This window comes from Drosophila subobscura, chromosome O (assembly GCF_008121235.1).
Source record: "Drosophila subobscura isolate 14011-0131.10 chromosome O, UCBerk_Dsub_1.0, whole genome shotgun sequence".
In the NCBI taxonomy this organism is placed as follows: Eukaryota; Metazoa; Arthropoda; class Insecta; order Diptera; family Drosophilidae; genus Drosophila; species Drosophila subobscura.
The window spans coordinates 9751852-9776455 of record NC_048533.1 but is presented as its reverse complement, the minus strand read 5'-3'; the positions used below and the strand labels follow the sequence as shown (position 1 = coordinate 9776455).

Here is a 24604-nt window from a genome sequence, read left to right as displayed (position 1 = left end):
AGGCACAGCAACAACCGAAAACAAGTAATAACCAAGCAACAATCACAGTAAAAACGGCTCTCATAAAAATTCATTTCCAGTCAAAGCAGCAGCAGCAACAGCAGCAGCGACAGCGGCGACGGCCACTTCCAATGGGCAAAAACGAAAGACTTCGATTCAGTTTGGCGAAGACAACGAACCCGAAAAGAGCTTGGTCGCGGATCAAAACGAAAAACGGAGAAAAAAGGTACAAAGAGAAATAATAATCACGTCTGCGTCTTACAAAACGGTACGTGCGCGCATGCGTAGTCGTCTCTGTCTCTCTCTCTCTCTGTGGTGTGTGTGTGTCTGGCAGGGCGTGTGTGTGTGTGTGTGGGTATCGGGCTAAAAGCGTTTTATGCAGCCATACATATACGTGTACGAGTACGAACGACGGCTAACCAACACACGGCTAATACTTATAAGTAAGCCAAAAAGCCAAGCAAAAGAGAAGAAATCAAATTAATGAAAAAGAAATCAAACGCAAAGTTAAATTTATGAAAATTAGTGAGCCACGCAGGCGAATCCGAGTGCAGCAGCAGAAGTTATACAAAGTGAAAATCTATACAAAATCCATACAAAAAGTGTGTGTGTCGCTGGCTAAAGCCATTTGGGATTTCCTTTATTCTTTGAAGCTGAAATTTGACTCGAAGAAATCAAACAACATTCACTTCCACATTTCACTCACTCTCGCTATCTGTGAGAGGCAAAGCTACAGCTACAGCTACAGCTACTGGGGCAAACATCGTACGATCTCTTGGCCTTTTCTTTTGTGCCATTTCATCGTCATCGTCGTCTCCATCGTTGTCGTCGTTGTCGTCGTCGTCGTCAGCAGCAGCAGCAGCTTTAACAAACGGCACAATTTTCTTATAGAGACCCAAGGCATGTGAAAGTTATGCGCCAAACCACAAATCTCTTTCTATTTCTATTCCGTTTGCCAGTTTTATGTTTTTCTTTGCTGCTGCTTCTGTTTCTTCTTCTTTGGCCACAGCTTTACTAACGGGTTTTGGCTGTAAGACTTTGGCAACACTTTTGCTTTCCTATAAGGTTGCAGCCCCCCATCTGGCTGAGTGGCTCTGGCTATTTAGCATTTCAGACTTGGAAACGATTTGTGTTATTTGCGCAGAGACCAGAGCAGTCCCTCAGTGGCGAAAAAACCCGTTCCCCTGTATCCGAAAACACACCCAAAAATCAAGCAACTTGTTCTATAAATTATAAAATTAAATTAGCAAGGCAAGTCGGAACTTCAAGTCATACCGCCATTTTCTTGGCATTTAGCAGAGACTGCTTAACACTTTTAGCTGTGCTTCTTTCTCAGGAAATCATCTCATTTGCATCCCAAGAGCATACCTACATCCTACATCCTACATACATCATGCATACATATTTACATATGTACATTCATAGCTGCCAAATCATCTGTTTGGCATTTCCAATCACATTTGTTGACACGCCTCCACCTTCATCTGGCAGTCTCGAGGTCTGCTCGGTCTCTCTCTCTCTCTCTCTTTGCTGCTTCTCTTCTTCTTCATCTGCTGTTTACTCTTTGCCCAACAAAAGCGCACCAGCAAATATTTATTTTCTCTCACTTCAAGCCTCAAAAATAAACATAATTGATGCTGAAGCTTGCGGGGCAACTCCATTTACCATTGCCACTCCATCAAGGCACAATCATATTTTACATGTTAAGTAATTAATTTTGACAACTCATCGGTGGATTCATGAATAAGTCCTTCAATTTAGTCATCAATGAAGCCCAAGAAAAACCACCAAAAGCTCGAAAGATGACATTCAACTTACGCATTGTGGAAAAACCACACACTAAGCTCTTCTGTGACTCATTTCACATAATCAAAATCACATCGAATCAATTTGAATTCAATTTATAGATGCACACACACAGCGGACGCCCATTCTTGCATTTTAATGCCTTTTAATTGGTCAAACTCAAAACATTTCCAAATTGAAAGGCTCCCAAAAAAATGCTTTGGTGAGTCACACATCATTTTGCTGCACTTCCAACTCGAAAGGTTGAGTTGATGTTTTTTTTTATATTATTTGCACGGAAATAACGGTTAAATGCTTAACAGACAAACAGAAAAAACAAGTTGAAGGAACTTGCCAACAAAGTGAGTTGGCAAGAAGTTAAAGTGTCTTTTTTATGGCACAGAAGTGAGGCCAGGAGGTAGATGACTAGTGAGGGATTCTGAGGGGTTCTTTTGAAGCAGTTTTATGAAATGTTTCATCGTTGATCTTCTACATATATTCACAGGAAGAATAAGTATTCATAGCAATTGGAAGTAGCTCGAAGACTTGCTCAATAATAGTTCCGTTTTTTACGACAGCTTCTGCCAAACTTTACTTTTTCTTAAACAGAATTTAAACTTTTCCTTTATGTTTTCACTTTTTACTCTATTGGTTTGCATGTCTGGCAGTTTGATTTCCTATTGTATATTTGTTTGATTAGCATTCCCTATGGACAACCGGATTACACACAACAAATGTGGCAACCCATGGACCCATTGTCTGTGTATGCCGAACGTGTATCGCTTTTGGTATCTTTAGCACAGGCTTTGCTTCAACTAAAAGCCGAAAATCTGCGATCTATACCTGATGATTCATGCCAGCCAATCCCCTCAAGGTGGAATTCCGGGCTCTTAGATCGCGCAACAACCTTCAGGCAGCTGCGCAGCAACTCTAGTCGTAGCATGCATAAATCAATTACTTAAATGGTCAATTCCAGTGCTCTGACCACTGCACATTGAACCCACACCCATGGAACGAACCACCGCCTACTCCCCCTGCCTGCCTTCCACAACTTGGCCGCCATGTCACCAGCTTGGTCGCTCGTTCCGGCTTGCTTCGATTGCAATTTACCATTTTTACTCTTATTGGCGCATATTTCTTAGCGACTGCTTTTCCTGTTGGCCACCGAAAACTGGTTGTCCGGCAGCAGCTGCCTGGCGTGGTTCGGGCCGGTTCGATTCAATTCGATTGCCGTGTTCCCGTTTTGACTAGTTGGCTTAAATGTAGCAATCAATTTATGCGCCACCAGTTGCAGCCACAGCACAGCAGTGGCTTTAGCCTGTAGCCTGTATCTGTATCTGTAGCTGTAGCTATGGCCAAGTATCTCAGTCTTTTCTATAACATTTATTTGTACAAGTATCTGGGACTTTCACTTTTTATTATTGCTTGCTGTCTGCTGGTGGAGCGCGGGTTTTAATTGTTTGCCTTCTTTGGCGAGTAACGAGACTTGGCCACAAACATACAAGAAACACAAGAAAACATTCATTCAGATGCAGGAATATATATCAGCATTTGTACATGCGATTATGTAGGTACATATGAATCTGTGTTGCTTGTGGTATGCGTCCATTATTTCAATGGCCATTCACTTTGCTCCCTCCCTCTGCCGCTGTCCCTCTCTTACCAAACAGGCGCTAATGTGATTACAACAGACGAAAATGATTAAATTGCCAAAACGCCTGCAGCTGCGGCCCATTGTCTGTTGTGGGTAGCAGCACAATGGACGGACCCCACCAGCCATGGCCCGCCCCGTCCATGGCCCCCGCTCCAGTTTGCCTTCCTGTCCAACCGGTTCGATTCGATTTATGTACACCACTATCAGCGATCTGCAAGAATTCATATACTGGCACTCGTATATTTCTCTGGCTTTAATTGTGGGCTGTGTGTAATCCTTTTTCGACTCGATCTCGCTGGCCCTCGTGCTTCATTTAGCGCTTTGACATGAATACTTAATTCTTTGTTGTGTCCAAGTCGGGAGTTTTCATCTGCTGAGGTCATATTTGGTATGCCAGACACGTACTCGTGTGGTGTGTGGGTAAAAGTACTACGAGTACCAGTACCAGTACCAGTCCCAGTACGGTATTATTCCCATGTTGAGGTTGTCCAAAGGGTTATCAGAGTTCATGTCGTTTGGTTTTCAGTTTCTGGAAGCAACAAGCTCTTGCAAGGAATTGGAACTTTTCCTATGGGTATTTAGGTTCATGAACATCTCCTCTAAATCCGCTTTTGATGTACAATTAATTCTGCTAATCTTCTCATTAGAAGGTTCAAGCGAAATGCCTCCATTTATCTTTCAAAACTGATGGCTCCAAACTGGATTTGGCCTCCTTCTGCGCTCCCGAATTGCAGCCCCAACATAACTGAATGAAAAGCATTCTAGAAATCCAAGTTCAACCAGTGGAGGAGAACCATTCTAGTGGTCATTTGACATTTAGGGGAAGCAACAGAGTGGAGATTTCTATTGGACTCGCATTGGCAGTGGGGCAACTTAATCGGTTTTTGTTTTGCCGACTGGTTGGTTGCTCAATTGCATATGTTTTTTCCCATATCAAATTGATTTCGCAAAGAGTCGAACAACGCAAAGCAAACGGGTTTCCATTTTGATTGGGAACCGATGGAGGAGCAGCAGACGCGAAGATGATTTACCAATTGCCAGCAAACGAGATGCTAAATTATGCCACGGCAGTGATTAAATCAAAATTTAAACAGCAAATCGCACATCAATTTCCAATGCGAAAAAGGCAGAAGTGTGTGGAGTTCGTGAAACAAAAAGGTTGAGCAGACGACCGTGACAGGACTCGAACCTGCAATCTTCGGATTCGAAGTCCGACGCCTTATCCTTTAGGCCACACGGTCCTGTTGTATCGCCACGTTAGTTCCTGCCCTAAAAAGCGCAAAACGGGCGGCACACCTCAGCGCTTTTGCCACGAAAGCATCCCCAACCCACCCAACCACCCATCCACCCACTCACACATGCCGCTGAACCACCCTAACCCACACACACTTGCACCTCCCACCCCCATTGTGCGTCGCTGCTTGAGGGTGGACGACACTGAGTGCCGGCCACTGGGGGTGGTTCATCCTATGACGCGCACTTTTCACTTCCTGCTTCTGCGCAGAGTCCGCGACTGGCTGGACAGCTGTCAGCCCCACAGCATCCCTCGGGCAGTCAGCTGTTGCTCTCTGCAGAACATCTGATTGCAGCTTCAGTTCAGATTTGATGGAATTTATGGGGAATACTTCAATGCACAATGCTTTTCCGATTATTTCAGAGTCTAGTTAGTCTCTCGAATACACTCCAGATCTAGCAAATCAATAGTTTTAACTGGTTACAAAATTTCACACTTTTCTCTCCATAAAAATCATTTCTAAAACTTTGCCTAAAATCTACTTCCCCGCCAAATTATGAAGAACAAAAAGACAATGCTGAAGAACCCGAAAATTGTGAAGATTCCACCCGCAACAGCGAAGAGCCCGCGGCCCAAGAGAGCCGCGGCCAAGAGCTTCGACGTGGCCCAAGTGTGCAGTGTGGACCTGGAGAGCGATGGCGGCGTTCGGCTGCCGCCGCTGACGCTCGAGAGTCGCATCCAGCCGGAGGACGTGGCCGATGCACGCTTTCGGCTGGTGGAGGCGCGGTCCAAGCCGGTGATGCTCAGCGATCGGCAGTTCGACGTGCACATGAAGAGACTCGTGAAGGTCTTCATGTCCGAGGTGTCCATTACCAGAGACATGCGCGAAATCACCTCGAAGCGGTCGCTGCAGCCAGCCGACCGGCAGCTCCTGCAGGATCTGGAGATACTCAAAGGGAAACTGAGGCAGGAGCGCTGCAGCCTGGTGGTGACACTCAGCAAGGACAGCAGACACAGATGCCAGCAAAGTGCTGCCACGGATATCGCACCAAAAGCCAGCAACCAGAGCCAAGTCCGCGATGAGAAGCCCCCCGAATCCGCTGATGAACCGAAACCATCCACTGGCAGAATGTCTAAGATCTTCAAGCGAAAGCGAGGAGGAGCTCAGCCCAAAGTCGCTTGCAATCCGCCAATCATTTGCAGCAATATCGAAACACCCAAAGAGCTGTCGCAAAAGCTAATGGAAAAGTTGGCCAAAGCCTGCGAGGGTCCTGCAGCACCCGACGAAACAACCAGGAAACTCAAGCAGAGATTTGCCATAACGACTGACAGCAACGAGGATAACGATGCTCCACAAAATGCTGCCAAAACTGCTCCAACTAACGCTCCTGCCGCCGCTCCAGTTTCCCCTGCGACTGAGGCCACATCTGAGGCACTCTCTAGAAAATCCTCTGACATATTCTATGACTTTCCCGTTGCCATCTATTGAGTGCCCGGACTCCCTTTACATATTGGTTACAGAGGCAGTTACACTGCAAATGTTTTCCACCTTTGTAATCAAAATCGATTGAGGAGATTTTGTGATTGAACTTCCATGAATGAATAAATTGTAGATGTGCGTTCCTTAGTGGCAGCTCCCTCTTGAAAGTGTTCACCATCCATCGCCCAATACCATGCCAATACCAATTGAAATATCATCTTCAATTTGCCACATAATCATAAATATTGCACTCGGACCAGAATCTGGCACAAGGCCTCCTCCGGCACAGAACAATACGAGCAGCGGTGCCACCAGTCAGACGAGCAATCGTACTTAATTACCATAAAAAACACACACACACACTCCAAGACACCGAATGAAGAGCCGCTGGGGCAACACGAGTTCCGTGCCACATGTGGAACAACTGAGGCGTGTCCGAGAGTTGCGCATAAGTCTTACGTGTCTAGCTGCAGCCCCCAAAACATTTCTCTAAATTAACTTTAAGCTCAAATTAGTGGAGTGAAAGTGAAGTTGCGTTGGGAAAACTGAACCGAAACTGCACCGAAGAAGAGTCTAAAATGACTCACTAAATGGAGAGCTGGAATGCAGCTGTAGGAGGCTTTCAATGTTCAAGCCGGACCTAAACCGGTATGCCAACTGCCAACTGGTTGGGTCAAAGGACGCTTGTCCTTGGGCAGTCCAGAGTCTAGAGTCCAGAGTCCACAGTCCATAAATTGCATATCCATTAAAACCGGCTTATCGACATCAGCCACTTGGCTCCGCTCAATTATTTTCCACTCTCCGAACTCATTGCAGGCAACAACATCGCAGCACAACAGAAGACAACAGACGGCAGACATTTATTTGCAGAGAGCCATCTCCATTTGCAGTGCAAGAGTGGGCCAGCACGGGGCAGGGGGGGCTAGCAGCAACCGTGGGAGATGTCTGCGATGCGGCATCGTCCGATGGCACCGCCAGGTCCGGGTGCCGGGGCTGGAGTCGGAGCAGGGGCGCCCGGGGATCATGGCGATAGCGATGACAACAACTTTACCGACGACGAGAGCTCGCCACTGACACACGACATATACGGCGGCAGGTAGGTTTTCCATCCACCCCCCCAAAATGTATGCAAATTGCTGGCTAGGAACCAAAGCCGGAACTTGAGTGTCTCACTGTAATTAGCCCCACCAGCTCTTGTTTCACAATCACTTTCCGAGCAGGGCGGGGTCGAGTCGAGTCGGATTGAGGCAATGAAATGCCGGAAGTGAAGATCAGACGAGTGGCAGATCGAGTTTGCTTTCCATCCTCTGTCTGATCTGTCCATCGTTTGCTCCCCTTTTCAGCCAGCGCACGATACAAGAGACAAAGGGTTGGGATGTCTTCCGGGATCCACCGATCAAAATTGAGACAGGGTCCACGGCGAACCAGGAGTGTCTGGAGCTAACCATCAAGATCCTCAAGATCTTCGCCTACATCATTACTTTTATTATAGTTTTAAGCGGCGGCGTCATAGCCAAGGGCACCATGCTCTTCATGACCTCGCAAGTGCGAAAGGACAAGAAGATGGAGTACTGCAACAAAGACTTGGTATGTCCCACTGTCCCTTAAGCCATTTGACTCCCATTAATGGAACCCTTTCGATCCCCCACTCAGGGACGCGACAAAACCTTTGTGGTGCGCCTGCCGGAGGAGGAGCGAGTGGCCTGGATCTGGGCCCTAATGATAGCCTATGCCCTGCCCGAGATCGGGGCACTGATCCGCTCCGCTCGCATCTGTTTCTTCAAGACCTTCAAGGTGCCGAAGACGGGGCACTTTCTGTTCGTCTGGCTGATGGAGAGCTTCAATGCGATGGGCACGGCGCTGCTGATGTTCGTGGTGCTGCCCCAGATCGATGCCATCCAGGGAGCGATGCTCACCAACTGCCTGTGCGTCATCCCGGGCATCTTTGGGCTGCTCTCGCGCACCTCCAAGGAGGGCAAGCGGTTCGTCAAGGCCATCATCGATCTGGCGGCGGTGGCGGCCCAGGTGACGGGTCTCGTCATCTGGCCCCTGCTGGAGAACCGTCGCGAGTTGTGGGTCATCCCGGTGGCCTGTGTGATGATCTCGTGCGGCTGGTGGGAGAACTACGTGTCGCCGCAGTCGTCCCTGGGCCTGGTGCGCGCCCTGGGGCGCATCAAGGAGGAGATGCGCTACACGCGCTACTTCTGTCACATGTTCCTGTCCATCTGGAAGATCCTGCTCTTCTTCTGCCTCACGCTGCTCATCTACTGGGCCCAGGGCGAGGAGCCCGGCAATCTGTTTGCCCTGTACGGCGACGCCTTCGGTCCGCACAAGATCATTGTCTACGAGCTGCCAGCGGGTCTCGGCGGAGTCCTGCCCGACACCCTGGAGTCGGCCAACATCGACACGGTCGAGGTGGACGCCGCCTACAACACGGTGGTCTATGTGCTGCTCCTGCAGATCTTTGGCGCCTACCTGTGCTACATCTTCGGCAAGTTCGCCTGCAAAATTCTCATCCAGGGCTTCAGCTACGCCTTCCCCGTGAGCCTAACCGTGCCCCTGGCCGTCTCCCTGCTGATTTCCGTGTGCGGCATTCGCATCGACGATCCGTGCTTCTTCCACGACACCATTCCGGACTATCTGTTCTTTACGAGTCCCTCGAACTTCCGCTTCAACAACTTTGTGACGGAGCAGATGGCCTGGGCGTGGATCCTGTGGCTGCTCAGCCAGACCTGGATCGCGCTGCACATCTGGACGCCCAAGTGCGAGCGCCTGGCCACCACGGAGAAGCTCTTCGTGAAGCCCATGTACTCCTCGCTGCTGATCGACCAGTCCATGGCGCTCAACCGCAGGCGCGACGATCAGGCGGACGTCAAGACGGAGGACCTGTCGGAGATCGAGAAGGAAAAGGGCGACGAGTACTACGAAACCATCTCGGTGCACACCGATCGCTCCTCCGCCCCGAACAAGCCCTCGATCAAGTCCTCGGACAACATAACCCGCATCTACTCGTGCGCCACCATGTGGCACGAAACCAGAGACGAGATGATCGAGTTCTTGAAGAGCATCATGCGCATGGACGAGGACCAGTGTGCGCGCCGTGTGGCCCAGAAGTATTTGCGGGTGCTCGACCCCGACTACTACGAGTTTGAGAGTGAGTTCAAAAGGATCCGAGTGAGTCTTGGATGGGGTTTAATCTCTAACTTTGCTTGCAGCCCACATCTTCTTCGACGACGCCTTCGAGATCTCCGACCACAGCGACGATGACATCCAGTGCAATCGATTTGTGAAGCTGCTGATTGCCACCATGGACGAGGCAGCGTCGGACATACACCAGACCACGATACGGCTGCGTCCGCCCAAGAAGTATCCCACGCCGTACGGCGGTCGCCTGGTGTGGACGCTGCCCGGCAAGACTAAGTTCATCACCCACCTGAAGGACAAGGACCGCATTCGCCACCGCAAGCGCTGGTCCCAGGTCATGTACATGTACTACCTGCTGGGCCATCGGCTCATGGAGCTGCCCATATCGGTGGACCGCAAGGATGCCATTGCGGAGAACACCTACCTGCTGACCCTGGACGGGGACATTGACTTCAAGCCGAATGCCGTCACGCTGCTGGTGGATCTGATGAAGAAGAACAAGAACCTGGGCGCCGCCTGTGGCCGCATCCATCCGGTGGGCTCGGGGCCCATGGTGTGGTACCAGCTCTTCGAGTACGCCATCGGCCATTGGCTGCAGAAGGCCACCGAGCACATGATCGGCTGTGTGCTCTGCTCCCCCGGCTGCTTCTCCCTGTTCCGCGGCAAGGCCCTCATGGACGACAACGTGATGAAGAAGTACACGACGCGATCGGACGAGGCCCGGCACTATGTGCAGTACGATCAGGGCGAGGATCGCTGGCTCTGCACGCTGCTGCTGCAGCGCGGCTATCGCGTGGAGTACTCCGCGGCCAGCGATGCCTACACCCACTGCCCGGAGGGCTTCAACGAGTTCTACAACCAGCGACGCCGCTGGGTGCCCTCGACCATCGCCAACATCATGGACCTGCTGGCGGACGCCAAGCGCACGATCAAGATCAACGACAACATCTCGCTGCTGTACATCTTCTACCAGATGATGTTGATGGGCGGCACCATCCTGGGGCCCGGCACGATCTTCCTCATGTTGGTGGGCGCCTTCGTGGCGGCCTTCCGCATCGACAACTGGACCTCCTTCCACTACAACATCGTTCCGATTCTGGCCTTCATGTTCATCTGCTTCACCTGCAAGTCCAACATTCAGCTGTTCGTCGCCCAGGTGCTGTCCACCGCCTACGCGCTGATCATGATGGCGGTGATCGTGGGCACGGCCCTGCAGCTGGGCGAGGACGGCATAGGCTCGCCCTCGGCCATCTTCTTGATATCGATGGTGGGCTCATTCTTCATAGCCGCATGTCTGCATCCCCAGGAGTTCTGGTGCATAACGTGCGGCCTGATCTATCTGCTGTCCATTCCCTCCATGTACCTGCTGCTCATCCTCTACTCGATCATCAACCTGAATGTCGTCTCGTGGGGCACGCGCGAGGTGGTGGCCAAGAAGACCAAGAAGGAGCTCGAGGCCGAGAAGAAGGCCAACGAGGAGGCCAAGAAGCGGGTCAAGCAGAAGAGCATGCTCAGCTTCCTGCAGAGCGGCATCGGCGACAACGGCGACGAGGAGGGCTCGGTGGAGTTCTCCCTCGCCGGACTCTTCCGCTGCATCTTCTGCACCCATGGCAAGACCTCTGACGAGAAGCAGCAGCTGACGACCATTGCCGAGTCCCTGGACACGATCAAGCAGCGCATGGACACCATCGAGAGCGCCGTCGATCCGCACGGACACCACGCCTCGCGCCACAACAGGCGCAGGACCACTTCCAGCGGCTCCAAGGATCACCATCTGCTCACTTCGGTGGCGGAGAAATCGGGCGACGAGTCGGACGTCTCCGATTCGGACACTTCGGCGGAGCCCAAGCAGGAGCGCGACTTCCTCACGAACCCCTACTGGATCGAGGATCCCGACGTGCGCAAGGGCGAAGTGGACTTTCTGTCCAGCACCGAAATTCAGTTCTGGAAAGATCTCATCGATCAGTACCTCTATCCCATTGACAATGATCCCGTGGAGCAGGTATGTTACGAACTAGAGTCGCTGGTCAGTCTCTCTGTTTCGGTACTCCGAATCGAGCTTCCCTTTGAGTATGTTTGCCAAATGATCCCCCAACCAAATCGAATCGAAAATCGCATAACATTATTGTAGGCCCGCATAGCGAAAGATCTGAAGGAGCTGCGCGACTCCTCGGTGTTTGCCTTCTTCATGATCAACGCACTGTTTGTGCTGATCGTGTTCCTGCTGCAGCTGAACAAGGACAACATTCACGTGAAGTGGCCCTTCGGCGTGCGCACCAACATCACCTACGACGAGTCCACACAGGAGGTAAAGAAACCATTGCAGGCCATACTAACCCAACTCTCGTTCTCTTCTCGTTTTCTCGTTTTCTCTTGCCAACAATTGGAAGGCCCGCATTGCCTCCGATCTGATTGAGCTGCGGAACAAGTCGGTGTTTGCGTTTTTCATGGCCAACGCCTTGTTTGTGTTGATTGTGTTCTTGTTGCAACTGAACAAGGACAAGTTGCATATCGTTTGGCCGTTGGGCGTTAAAACGAACATTACCTATATCGAAGAGACATCCGAGGTTTACATAAACTCCTACTTTATGTTCTATCTAACCAACCACTGCATCACTCTGAACCACTCTGTTTTGGTTGCGTGTGTGCCAAAAGGGTCTGTCTCCAACCTGTCTAACTTCCCGCCTGTCCCGACACTCCACTCTCTGTCTCACTCTCTATGTTTACCACAAACCCAAACAACCAGCTAATGATGTTACTTGTTACTTGTTCTTGTTACTCTCCCCTTGGTCGAGCCCCATCCTAATGGTTCAGGCATACGAAATCATACGAAACCAATTAAAAACTCGTGCATCATGTTAAAACCAACCCACACATTGACATCGCAAATGGTCGCTAACAGTTACTCCCTTGTCCCAAAGAAAACGGAAACACGGTAAACTGAAAGCCATATCTACTATCTATATATACACTAGGTGTATCCACACATGCCCAGAGTCTTGGCTGCATGTCTCATTGTTCCTACATAATCGTATAACCTCCTCCTACTGGGTATCACACCTCGACATGCCACAATCACCGGACAATTGGTGTTATGTTCAGCCATTTATCCGCGCCCAAGCAACCAGTCTACCAATCTACCAATCTACCAATCAAATTGTTCAATGTCACTAACCCAAATGGTACTCTGCTGAGCAGTCCACTAACCAGCCCGAAATGCTTTCGCAGGTTCACATCTCCAAGGAGTATCTGCAGCTGGAGCCCATTGGCCTGGTCTTTGTGTTCTTCTTTGCCCTCATTTTGGTCATACAGTTTACGGCGATGTTGTTCCATCGCTTTGGCACCATCTCGCACATTTTGGCCTCCACCGAGCTGAACTTTTGCAAAAAGAAATCGGAGGATCTCACACAGGATCAGCTTATAGACAAGGTGGGTACACACCACACAAGCATCGCTGGATCTCCACTCACACTTTGCTCCTTCCCTCCAGCATGCTGTGGAGATCGTCAAGAATCTGCAGCGCTTGCAGGGCATCGACGGGGACTATGACAATGACTCTGGCTCGGGACCCGATCGCATAGCCCGCCGCAAGACCATCCAGAACCTGGAGAAGGCCCGGCAGCCGCGTCGACAAATTGGCACCCTGGATGTGGCCTTCAAGAAGCGATTCCTCAAGCTCACTGCCGATGCGGAGAACAATCCCGCAACGCCCATTCTCACGCGTCGCCTGACCATGAGGGCCGAGACCATTCGGGCCCTGGAGGTGCGCAAGAACTCGGTGATGGCCGAAAGACGCAAGTCGGCCATGCAGACACTGGGCGCGAAGAATGAGTACGGCATTACCACAGGAGCACCGGTAAGAAGCGAAGCGAGAGATATTTAAAGATATTTACGAGCACGCTCCCTTCCTAGGTGAACAATAATGGAGTTGTGCCCAATCAGCGGAGTGGACGGGTGTCAAATGCTGGCATTAGCATCAAGGATGTCTTCAATGTGAACGGAATACCGCCAGAGGTGAGCATTCATAATGCTTTCCATAAATGCAGAACTTATCGAGTATAATCTTTCATTGAATAGCAGATTTATGGCTCTAATGGCGGTGGCACCATCAATCAGGGCTACGAGCATGTCATCGATGAGGACGGCGATGGCAACTCGCTGCGTCTGACCACTCGCAACCCACATCCGCATCCCCAGGTGTCCTGGGGCCAGAACACCAGCGGCGGCAACACCACGGGCCGCCTGTAAACTACTTTAATGTGTAAGCTAGAGATCTTGTTAACGAATTGTTCCGCCTCTTTCCATAAACTGCCTAGAACATAGACCTAAACCTAAACCTAAACATAACACCTACATCTAGAGCTATAGTCAAGAACATTATTGTGTTGTACATACTCGTAATTAGGAGACATGAGAGGAGATATAGATAAAGATAGGGAGTGAGAGTGAGAGTGAGAGTGAGAGACGATGCCTTGTCGACACAACGAACATAATGCTTAGCTAATCACACTGCCAGTGACGATGTGTGGGCCCCAGAATGGCAGCAAACATTCGTACTATGTACTATACTATATCATTTGTTAGGTTATGTTTAAGTCAATCTGTGGCGAACCCACTACCAGTGCAAGCTGACACAAAATACTCAACGCTCAGAGCTCATTCGAAAGTGCAGCAATTAAGAGGGAAATCAATTCTTTTCTATGAATTGAGTGCAACTTTTGATGCGACAAATAAATGAGAATATATCGAGATGGATCGCTCTTGTTGTTTCTGGCTTTGAGCCCTCGTTTAATATGAATAAGTTTATTTGGTGGCATAGTATTGGGGGGGGGGAAAATATTGGACTGACTGGCGTGTAAATATTTGCATAGACTCTGCTTGGAAGCTCCACTGAGCGGGACAACATTGATAACCAACTCTGATAGCTAATAATTGCAATAATAGTAGACACCCAAATACCGAAAACGAATGCTATAAGTATGCTTCGTAAGTGTATGAGTTGACGTGAGGACCCAGCACAGTCAAGCAATTGTTTAGTGGAAGAGCAAGTTGCCCTTCTTGGCGGCTATGGGCAGACGGTCGCCCTGCAGGAATGGATTCATGACAGCGTCCATGCGTGGATCGGGCATGGCCGGGTAGCCTGCCTTCTTCACCAAGCTGTTGACATTGTTGAGGCTGTTCTCCTGGCCCATCTGGAGTATGTACTGCTCCACGGCCGAGTTGAGGTCGCCCTTGTCCGAGCCCGAATCGGCGCTGTCCTGCTCCGAGCAGTCGAACATATGCTCGTTGTCGCAGGTGCAGTCCTGGGCAGCCTGGAACTCGCGACTGAAGATGGCCGTGTTCTCAAAGTCCATGAGGCAGCTGCCTCCCTGGGTGTCCGCGTCATAGCCCTCGGGGCAGGGATTGGGCGGATTGCAGTAGGCGGGCAAGCCAGCGTCATTCTTTACAATATTGTTGAAGCGGTTGGGGCCCTCGCCCATGCCGCCCGAGATGAACTGGTGGCCCCACAGCGAGCTGTGCTGCAGGAACTCGTGGTCCCGCAGCGAGGGATTCGCGTTGACTGCCGACTGCAGCACACAGTCGCTGCCGCCTTCGCACAGCCTGGAGTACTCGGACCGAGAGACGAGGTCCACATTGTCCTTGGGCGCAACGGCTGCCATGTCGCCATCGTTGTCCACGTCGTAGTAGCCCACCTGCATGTCGTTATCCATGCGATTGAGCAGATCCGTCAGCAGAACATCAGCGAAAATGTTATCCTTCGAGCCATAGGACTGCACCTGCGAGCCCCCCGACACCAGAAGGAGCATGTAAATCAGCATCTTGAGACCTGAAAACAATTCAATGCCGAAGTAATTTATTTTTCACTATTTTCAAAGAACTCACATTGCGAACGGGACAACATATTGCGCATTTGCACTGAAATTAACACTGTCCACGTAGAGAGTTTGGTAAGTTTATTGATTTTTCCGGTCGCCAGCTGCTACAAACACTCGGCTCGGGTATCTGTATGTATAACAATGTTATGTGGTTGGTTTGGTACTCTCCGAGGTTGCCGATGTGTTGACTACCAGTTGAATACTCGGAATGTGCATTGCCAGCCCTCTTTATAAATCATTCAAAGCTGATAAGGTGGCAAAAGCAGTGCGCAGGCGCGCTCCATAAAAGCTCTTTCGGGTTTGTTGGACTAGTCCTAGTGCCATAAAGCCATTTGTTAATGTGCTTTAGAGAATTGGTTTAACAATATTTGAAGTAATGAATATTATATGCCACGAAGCTTCATATATATGTACATACATAAGTATGTATGTGGCAACTAATTTAATTCCACTTAGCATTCATGAAATTACATACCTCGATTCTTAAATAGATTCTTAGAGGGAAAAACAGTTCAAATGAAAATATACAACAGATGAATGCTTTTCAGGAATATTCAGTTTTCTGTTAATTACAAGTAGAGCTCTAAACTATAATTATTCCATGAAAAATCATGCTGGAAGATCTCAGCTCTTGTAAATCCATAATCAAATGGTTTGTAGGTTAATCACTGTCAAAGTCACTTATAAATTCAATTTCATCCTCAATTCGTTGCAGAGTGCGCTTGTGGCTCTTCGTTTTGGTGTGTGCCACCAGGAGCGGCTTGGTCATGAAATCCTTGCGGCAAGGCTCACACTTGAATTTCATTTTGGTGGCCGTGTGGGTGGCATGATGATCACTTAGTTCCGAGACACTGGTGAATATCTTTCCGCACTGCAGACAGGGATAAGGGCGTTCATTCTCATGGGCTCTGTGGGAGCATATAAAGGATTAATTAAATATTCAAAATTAGTCGAATTACAATCTTTTTTCTCACTTTTCATGGCGTAGCTTGGCGCCCATTGAAACGAAGACTTCGCCACAAGTCGCGCACTTGAATTGCCGCTGGCCATTATGGGACTGCGTGCGATGCTGCTTCAAATCAGCCTTCTTGGTAAAGGTTTCGGGGCATTCGGTACATGGAAAGAACATTTTCATTTCCTTGCGCTCCTGGTGCGCATCCAAGTGCTCGTTGTACGAGTATTCGTCATCGTAGAACTGGCCGCATTGCTCACATATGAAGAAGTTACGGCATCGCTTCGCTGCGCGATTCATCTGCTCTTCCTTTATCGCAGCCTTGTGCGCCTCTTCCGCTGCGACGAGCATCGCCGCCTGGGGGTCCTCTTCGGAAGTGAACTCGTCGTCATCGTCTCTGACGAAGCCCATGAAAAGTTCATCATCCTCAATGGGTGGCTCCAGCTGGTCCGCGTCAATCAATTGTTCATGCAGCTCCGTTGGCACGTACTTCTTGCGCTCCTCCTCTGTGGTCTTCTTGACCATCTCCAGCAAGTACTTTTGTGAGAAGATGCAACGCTCGCGAAACTTCACAGCCAGATCCAGTTCGGAGAAGCACCGCTCGCAGACAAACTCCGGCAAGCCTTCATCTGTAGACAGCTGGAAAGGAACAAAGGATAACTTTATCTGTACATTCCGCTCGCTTAATAAACAATTCTCATGGAGGTTACATACCTCGACTCCAGTTATCATTTTCAGTTGGCACAGCAGCTTTCCACGCATGTATTTGAACACATGTCTCTCGCGCTTCTTGTCCTTTATTTTATTTGCGCAAATCCGGCAAACTAGTGTAATATCCATGACTTTTAAGTGTTTATTTGAATAAACAAATGAAAACAAAATTCACACGCCAATTAGAGCTGGGAAAAAATCGATTCAATCATCGGTATAGTCGATTCTTTGGTTTTCGTGTAAACATCGATTCTGGTTTTGGCAGTCGATATTTTTCTGCGACCACAAATTCTTGGACACTAAAAATATTACAGACTCGAAAGACTTCCCAACATCAGCCAGCACTATTTTCTTTTATGAAGGAGAAGATCGACAGCAAAATAAAGACCCCAAATTCTGACGATTTGTCTTACGGCTTTTTATTTAAATTAAATGTATATTTTAATAAAATTGTTTGATTAAATAAATATTTAAGCAAACCCCAAAATTTGAGCACAACAATAGAGGAAATGTCCGCAACGAAGAATTTTGTCAATTATGGCTAGAAAATATTTCTTTGCCTAAGGTGCTGTCTCGGGATCGAGTAGCCGTCAAGAATTTCAGGTAGACTAAGGAAAGGAAGAGTACCAACAGAGAGGTTTGTGTTTTTACTGTTATGTATATAAATTGTTTTTTAAATCATACTTATTTTCTTTTTTATCAAACGACAGTTGAAAAGGAAAAGTACAGAAGGACTATTTCAAGCAAAAAAATCTAAAACTGTAACAGGAATTTCTGAAACAGATCCTCTACCAGATGCTGTGAAAGTACCAGTCACGGATCTTGTACCGGATCACTAACCAAATAGTATATTAGATGGCCAGCTTTGAAGAAGCAAAACGTCATCGCTAAATGTGCGTCTTGGAGTCCCAGGCCTCTGCCCGGAGTCCCGACTACAAGTATTAGTGCGTGTAGAACAAAACTGTCGTGTAGTGTTATTTATTAAAATGTAATAGAAATTGATTTGTCCTATTAGTTTCATATAATAATTAAACTCATTATTTTCCATATTAATTTCAGTCGCATACATCCGGATATATTTGCACCTTGTTAGAAAACGCTTGCGCCGAGTTCGGCATAGAAAAGGAAAAATGTAGAATTCTGACAACGGATAATGCCAGCAACATGGTTTCAGCATCCAAACTTTTTCTTGGGATTGGAAGACATGTTCCATGTTTTGCGCATACCTTAAATTTGGTTGTAGATGATGTTGTGAAAAATATACCATCATTTTCGGACGTTCTTAATAAAGTTAAGCGTATCGTAAAATATTTTAAACAATGTCCCTCATCCATGGACGAATTGCGAAAAATGCAAGCGGTTGAAGGAGTGCCAGAAGGTCGAATAAAGACTCTAACTCAAAATGTTGACACGCGATGGAACTCATGCTTAGAAATGCTGATCTCGTTTTTAGACCTATCAAGTAAGGTGGCCATTATTTTAATAAAACGCTCCAGTTCGGTTAAGAACTTACCAGAAATGGTGTCCACTCACGATATAAAAATTTGCAGAGATTTTTGCAATTTGTTGAAGCCATTTAAAGATGCAACGGAAAAAATAAGCGGAGAAAATTACGTAACAGTGAGCTTAGTATTTCCATTGATTTCCATCCTTTTAAAAAAACTTAAAGAAATGAAAGTGGGAAGACTCACTCTTAAAAGTTTCGCAAAATCGATTTGACAAACTAAGCATGAATAAAACTCTCGTAAAGACAACACTATTGGATCCTCGATTTTAAAAGTTGTACATTCATTCGCCAATGTGTATAGTGGAAGCGACTCAGAATATTATGTTAGAAATGAGCAGCCTTGAAACCAAAATACGTAACTAAAATACAACCTTTTTCTCTTTTTGTTTATTAAAAGTGAAGTAAAAATACTTACATATGTACATTTTCTTTTGAAATTGATTAGCGAATATAAAAGCTTATATATGAATGTATGTATTGTATTTGTATGTAATACAAATTTCCATAAATTCTTTCAGCAATCGTTAACCCCACATTTGGACAGCGGCATTGAAAAAGTAGAACTGGATGTCAACGAAAGTTTTCTGTTTCGACACAAAAGCTTCCCGAAAACCCGGCTCAAAAGGAATTGACTATCTACCTAAGCTTGCCGCTTACCAATTGGGAGAGTGATCCAATAACGTTTTGGTTTTCCCAAAGCGAAACACTGCCGAACCTATGTAGGGTGGCACTAAGCTACCTAATTACACCTGGTAGCTCAGTGCCATCAGAGAGGCTGGCCTCAGCAATTAAGTGTGTAGTGTGTGACACTCGCAGTCGCATGACTGATGCGCATATAAAAGAAAGGGTGTTTTTAAAATCCTTAAAAAAAGAGTTTTGGATGCTTCCTTGATTGGTAAAGTAAAAGAATAAAATTGAAGAGAGTATTATTATATTAAATTATATGTAGTATTATATATGTAAGACGAACTATGTTATAAACATATACATAAACATAAACTATATTAATCAAGAAAAAGAATAAAAGAAGCTATAAACATATGCAAGGGTCTGATTTCTATATGGCAACTATGTATTTCTGCATCGCGCGGAATCGAATTTCAGCAAATACATACAAGCAAAAAAATATCAAAATATCGAAAAAAAAAATATCATTGATATGATATTTTTAAAATATTTGACAACCCTATCGTTAATTGTATGGGTGCCGAGCCCTGCATTAGAGTATTCAGAGTCACGGTGTGAACAAGCATAAAGTTTTGACGGAACGGGACATGGAGACATGTTTGCTGGCAAGGCGGCTGCCTTGCACATGTACACACACATTAACACTTGCACATTTTCCTCCGTCTCCCATCGGCAAATCGAGATTTGGACAACTGACCTCAAATTTGATGCCCAAGCAAGGCACTAAAATCTGCATAGACCCACCGCGTACTTATTTTTTTGGATATAAATATATATATATATATATATTTATTTATATATTGTATATATACATATATGTATATTGTAGTAGTAATAGTAATAGATCAAGAATATATACATATATACCATATGTATATATATAAACTGTATATATATATTATTGTTCAGCATCAATAGCCGAGTCGATTAAGCCATGTCTGTCTGTTCGTCCGTCCGTCTGTTCCTCCCTTCGTCCGTCCGTCTGTTCCTTCCTTCGTCCGACCGACCGTCTTGTTGAGCGTCATGTGTGCACCGTCATAATATGTATGTGTGCTTACTGTGTATAGATGCCTGTCGTATCATGTAAAAAGTGGGAGCGCGCCCAATGCACTATGGTCCAGACGACCACTTTTCTTGGCCAAAAGGCAATTTTTAAAAGTTAAAACCAAGACGTGGTTTTTGGCGCCCTGCATTAGAAAAAGAGTGACCATCAAAGTTGCGTACCAGAAATTTGCATAGATGGCGCCACCTTCGCAAAATCAGCTGTGAAACCCAGCTGTCATTATTGAAAAGCACGTGCAGTGAAAAAGTACCAATTTGTTTGATGTTTTAAATTCCTCATAACTTAAAAAAAACCATAAGCTGATCAAATTTTTGTCATGAATTCTAATCAATCAGGTTTGTACTACGTGTTTATTATAAAATAACAGCATCTAGTAGTTGTACTGTCTTCGTAGTTGCATTTTAAAATGAGTCTCTCAGAATTGCTAATTTGTAAAGAAAATTAATTTTTGGAAAGGATTATTTTATAGAGTGCCACCTAGTCCCACCTAGAAACCTATTGTATGTAGTAGAGTAATAAATTCTTGTTAAAATGTATATAGTCAGTACTGCCACATTTGACCACAACTCTTTTTATTTGTATTAATAGATTATAACCTCAAAATCAAAAATGAAGAGTTGTTTGCTGTGTGGCAATCAGAGAAGGGAAAAGCATGCAAGAAAAATGCGTTATTCAATTATTTGAAAGGAAAAATTGATGGAAAACTTCCAGATGATATAATTAAAGACTTCTGTAAGAAAGTTTGTTACCGTTTGTCCAAAAAATATAAAAAATGCAGGTCAAATGCGGATATGTTTAAACGAAAATACGTATATTGGGTAAATAAACAGACATGTATAACCTCAAAAAAAGTCTTGAGGTCAGTGGGACGCCGGATTGTATTACACGCCGGATACAAGTGCCATATCCAAAAGTGGAGAATTTACGATCAAAAAGATAAAAATGAAGTCCGTGAAAGGAAAAGGCATATTCAAGACATGTTTTGGGAAAAACTGTCTCTAAAAGTTGATCGGCCAAGAACTGGCGGATTTGGCAGTACAAATGATGGCAACACAGCCCGCCGTGCATTTAGTAACCCAAAAATATTTTCAACCATCACGGAAATTGATGAGGAGATTATTAAAAACTTTGGAATTGTGCTGATTTGTCTTTCATGCCAACTGCCAATAAATGTTGAAAAATTTAAACAATTCTGCCATAAAACTGGGGAGTTAATTATTGATAGATACCCTTGGTTACCAATGACTGCAACAGTGCATAAAATTCTGGTACATTCCAGCTGTATTATAGAAAGCACTCTTCTTCCTGTAGGATATTTCGGAGAGGAGGCAGCAGAATCTAGAAACAAACTTTATAAGTCTGATCGGTTACACCATGCACGGAAGTGCAGCCGAATGTTGAATTTTTCAGACGTATTCCACCGAGCGATGGATACATCAGATCCTATGATTTCATCGGTAAATCTAGATAGACGTATGCGAAGGCAAAAGAAAATAAGCCTTCCAGCTGAAGTTTTGGAAATGCTATTAAGCGAAGGGAGCCCTATAGAAGACCACGGCCACAATGAAGATGATTACGATGATAATTTAGGATTGCAATGGAGTATGGAATTGGAAAACGAGGAGTATGAGTCTTAGGCGTGCCACGCCCCCATTTTGCAATGCAAATGTTAAAAATGTGCCTTATATTTGATTTTCACTATAACTGTAACTTTTTCAATAAAGGCGGTGCCACGCCCATTTTCTCAAAAAAAAAGCTTCCTCTTGCTATTCTTAACTTATATCAAAAGACTAAATCAAAAAATCTTGTTCCGTTCGCGAGTTATTAATATTGGCCAAGAAAAGTGGTCATCTGGACCATAGTGAAATGGCAGGGTGTAAATGTATTGATGGGGATATATGCATGTGTGGTGTATTAATTTTCTATCAATTTATTATCATTTAACTATTTTATAATTTTTATATTTATATTTTTGATGTGAGTGAGTGTTTGTGAATTAGGACTAAAAGACCTGCAGTACTTAGAAGTAGTAATCTAAGTTTGTGCTGCAGTCTCTTTCCCCCCTTTGCGGGGATTGTGTGAGTAGAGCGTGTGCGTGAAGCGTGCTTAAGGTGTGCGTGAAGTGTGCGCTGCAGCGTACATACATATATGTATGTACATATATTTACGCGCTAAAAATTTAATTATTTATTTAATATTTTATTGGGTGATCATTTAAAAGTAGTGTAGATTAATATTATAATTTACTATGTCGTCCGCTACTAAAAAAGACAACAGAAAAGCCGGTAGGATATGCATTATTTCTTCCTGTCTTTGTGGTTATAGAAATAGTTCTTCCGATTTCCCTGTGAGGCTATTTTCTTTTCCAAAAGATCCATTTTTATTTAGAAAATGGATTGAGGCTTGTAAGGTAGATAGAAGTATTGTCAAAAAATGTTCACGTGTTTGCGAAAAGCATTTTGCGACTGTGTGGTTAGGAAACGTTCGACTAAAACCGAATGCAATTCCAACATTGAACTTATCTGAAAATTCTTTATTAACTCCATTTAACGCAGATCTGTGTGACGAGTATGACTTTACAGAAAATGGGCAAGTCAATGAACCAATAGGACAATTTGAGAGAACCAAAAAAATTTGTTTAGCTGATGTGCCAATGCAAATTTCAAACGACGTAGAGCAACTATCCGTAAATGAAGCGCCTGAAGCTCCATTACACAATAATGAATCGGTTGATATGGAGTTTTGTGACAACTGCTTAAAAAAAGAGCAAAACGAGGCATATTATAGGAAAAAATATTATGAGATACTGGCTGATCAAAGAAAGAGGGGGGTAGGGTTTTACAAATTGAAGAAGCAATTTGTGGCCTTAAAAAGAGTTTTGTCTCGCAAGAACAGGCGTCTCAGAATAAGAAAGCCTAACTCAAAATCATGTAATATTCCTATAATTGCCAAGCTGTCTCATGTTTCTGCGGAGGAAAAAACTTGTTGTATCATGATTTTAAAAAAGACATTGCGCTACAGCCCCGCAGAAAAAGTTATTGCCCAAAATATTAGCTTTTACTCGTCAAGGACTTATAAATACCTTCGAGATGTATTACATTTAAAGCTCCCATCACAAAGCTCGCTAGCGGTATGGGATGTTTTTAAAAATATGAGGCCTGGATTTAATCCAGATTTACTTATCAACCTCAAGACAATTTTTGAAGGAATGAGTGCTAAGGGAAGAGAAGCAGTGCTTTTATTTGATGAAATTAAGATCAGACGAGGTCTTCATTATAATATTGCACTCGATGAAATTCAAGGCTACGAAAATGATGTATCATATGAAAGGTATTTTCTCAAGGATCAGGAATATACATACATTCATGATATCAAACAACTCAGTTCGTAGGATAGTCAATTTAACTTTTATTTTTAACTTTTAAAATAAAAGTTACGGAATAACTCTTATTTTCAACTTTTATAATACAAATCAAAAATAACTCAGATCAAAAATAACTCTTATTTTTGATTTTTATTATAAAAATCATAATAATTCTTATTTTCTTGACTTCTCCTCGTTTATTATATACCGGATCAATGGCATTGTAAGGAATTTTAGATACCGGCTTAAATAACAATTTTAGAAAAAAAAACTTACTAAACACCTAATATTTAGTATATCCTTTATATGAATGGTTTTCGTTTGTATTATAGAATATATTCTGTATTTAACATACAAACGCACTCAATTCATAACCATTTGGACACGTAGCTACTTCAGACCAGTCTGGGGGCCAGGGCATACAAAGTCTCAGCCGGAGTCCCTCAGGGCTCCGTTTTGGGACCCCTGCTCTAGAACGTCATGTTCGATGGAGTCCTGAGACTACCGATGCCAGCCAACACCAGCATAATGGTGGGGTTTGCAGAAGACTTCGCCATAATTGTGGTGGCCAAGCACGTCGCCGACGTGGAGGAGCTCGCCAACGCGGCCTGCCGGTTCGCCCTAGGTGGTGGCCGGCATTCGGGTAAGAGGGGGGATGAACGAAGAAACATATTTTCCTAAAAAGGAAAATTAAATATCGCTGAGGAGGAAACAGGTGTCCTCCGAAACAGCTCCATCATATGTATGTATAGCAGCCACATTCCTCAGAGGCGCACACGGCACGAGGCATGTGGCCGAGCTCAAAGGGCTATTGAAATGGTCCAATTTGACCCTTATTCATGGATGTGATAGATATGGACCATATCACAGATTTTCGACCTTTGTTTGCACCTGTAATGTGACACACCCCTTTTACTATTCGAGTACCGGGTGTAACAAATATTTGCGTGTCAAATTAGAGATCATTTGTCCAAATCTCGTTTTTTGATGCGCATGCGAGGAACATATTTTGCTAAATTGAAAAATTAAAGTTGGCTGACGAGGAAAGTGGTACCTTCCAAACAACTCGATTATGTTTAGCAGCCACATTCCTCACAGCCGCACACGGAACGAGGCATGTGGACGAGCGAAAGAGAATCTGTCTTCA

General features: G+C 45.5%; 4 protein-coding genes and 1 non-coding gene across 6 annotated transcripts; 2 read left to right on the top strand and 3 right to left on the bottom strand.

The window, feature by feature from the left end:
* The first annotated feature begins 168 nt into the window (after positions 1 to 168).
* Positions 169 to 13983, top strand: LOC117899175 (chitin synthase chs-2). 2 transcript variants are annotated; one of them, XM_034809036.1, is made up of 10 exons: positions 169 to 268; positions 6970 to 7249; positions 7497 to 7740; positions 7807 to 9307; positions 9369 to 11299; positions 11688 to 11864; positions 12526 to 12726; positions 12788 to 13153; positions 13210 to 13311; positions 13375 to 13983. In XM_034809036.1, the coding sequence occupies exons 2-10, from the start codon at positions 7095 to 7097 to the stop codon at positions 13543 to 13545; spliced, it is 4848 nt and encodes a 1615-aa protein (XP_034664927.1). In that variant the 5' UTR covers positions 169 to 268; positions 6970 to 7094; the 3' UTR covers positions 13546 to 13983. The 2 variants fall into 2 exon arrangements, with proteins under 2 accessions (XP_034664927.1, XP_034664926.1); XM_034809035.1 differs by lacking the exon at positions 11688 to 11864 and adding an exon at positions 11429 to 11605.
* Positions 4608 to 4680, bottom strand: Trnar-ucg. The gene has a single exon. It is a non-coding gene; the product is annotated as a tRNA-Arg (tRNA).
* LOC117898799 lies at positions 5248 to 6298 on the top strand. The gene has a single exon (XM_034808442.1). It carries the CDS (start codon positions 5248 to 5250, stop codon positions 6160 to 6162), a length of 915 nt encoding a protein of 304 aa, XP_034664333.1. The 3' UTR covers positions 6163 to 6298.
* A 74-nt stretch (positions 13984 to 14057) lies between the features above and the next one.
* On the bottom strand, positions 14058 to 15388 carry LOC117899179 (neuroendocrine protein 7B2). Its single transcript, XM_034809040.1, has 2 exons — positions 15181 to 15388; positions 14058 to 15124 (listed from the first exon to the last, which is right to left on the bottom strand). Exons 1-2 carry the CDS (start codon positions 15206 to 15208, stop codon positions 14331 to 14333), a joined length of 822 nt encoding a protein of 273 aa, XP_034664931.1. The 5' UTR covers positions 15209 to 15388; the 3' UTR covers positions 14058 to 14330.
* Positions 15389 to 15711: 323 nt separating this feature from the next.
* LOC117899178 (oocyte zinc finger protein XlCOF19) lies at positions 15712 to 17017 on the bottom strand. The gene is made up of 3 exons (XM_034809039.1): positions 16840 to 17017; positions 16148 to 16764; positions 15712 to 16081 (listed from the first exon to the last, which is right to left on the bottom strand). The coding sequence occupies exons 1-3, from the start codon at positions 16963 to 16965 to the stop codon at positions 15835 to 15837; spliced, it is 990 nt and encodes a 329-aa protein (XP_034664930.1). The 5' UTR covers positions 16966 to 17017; the 3' UTR covers positions 15712 to 15834.
* Between the last annotated feature and the right edge of the window lie 7587 nt (positions 17018 to 24604).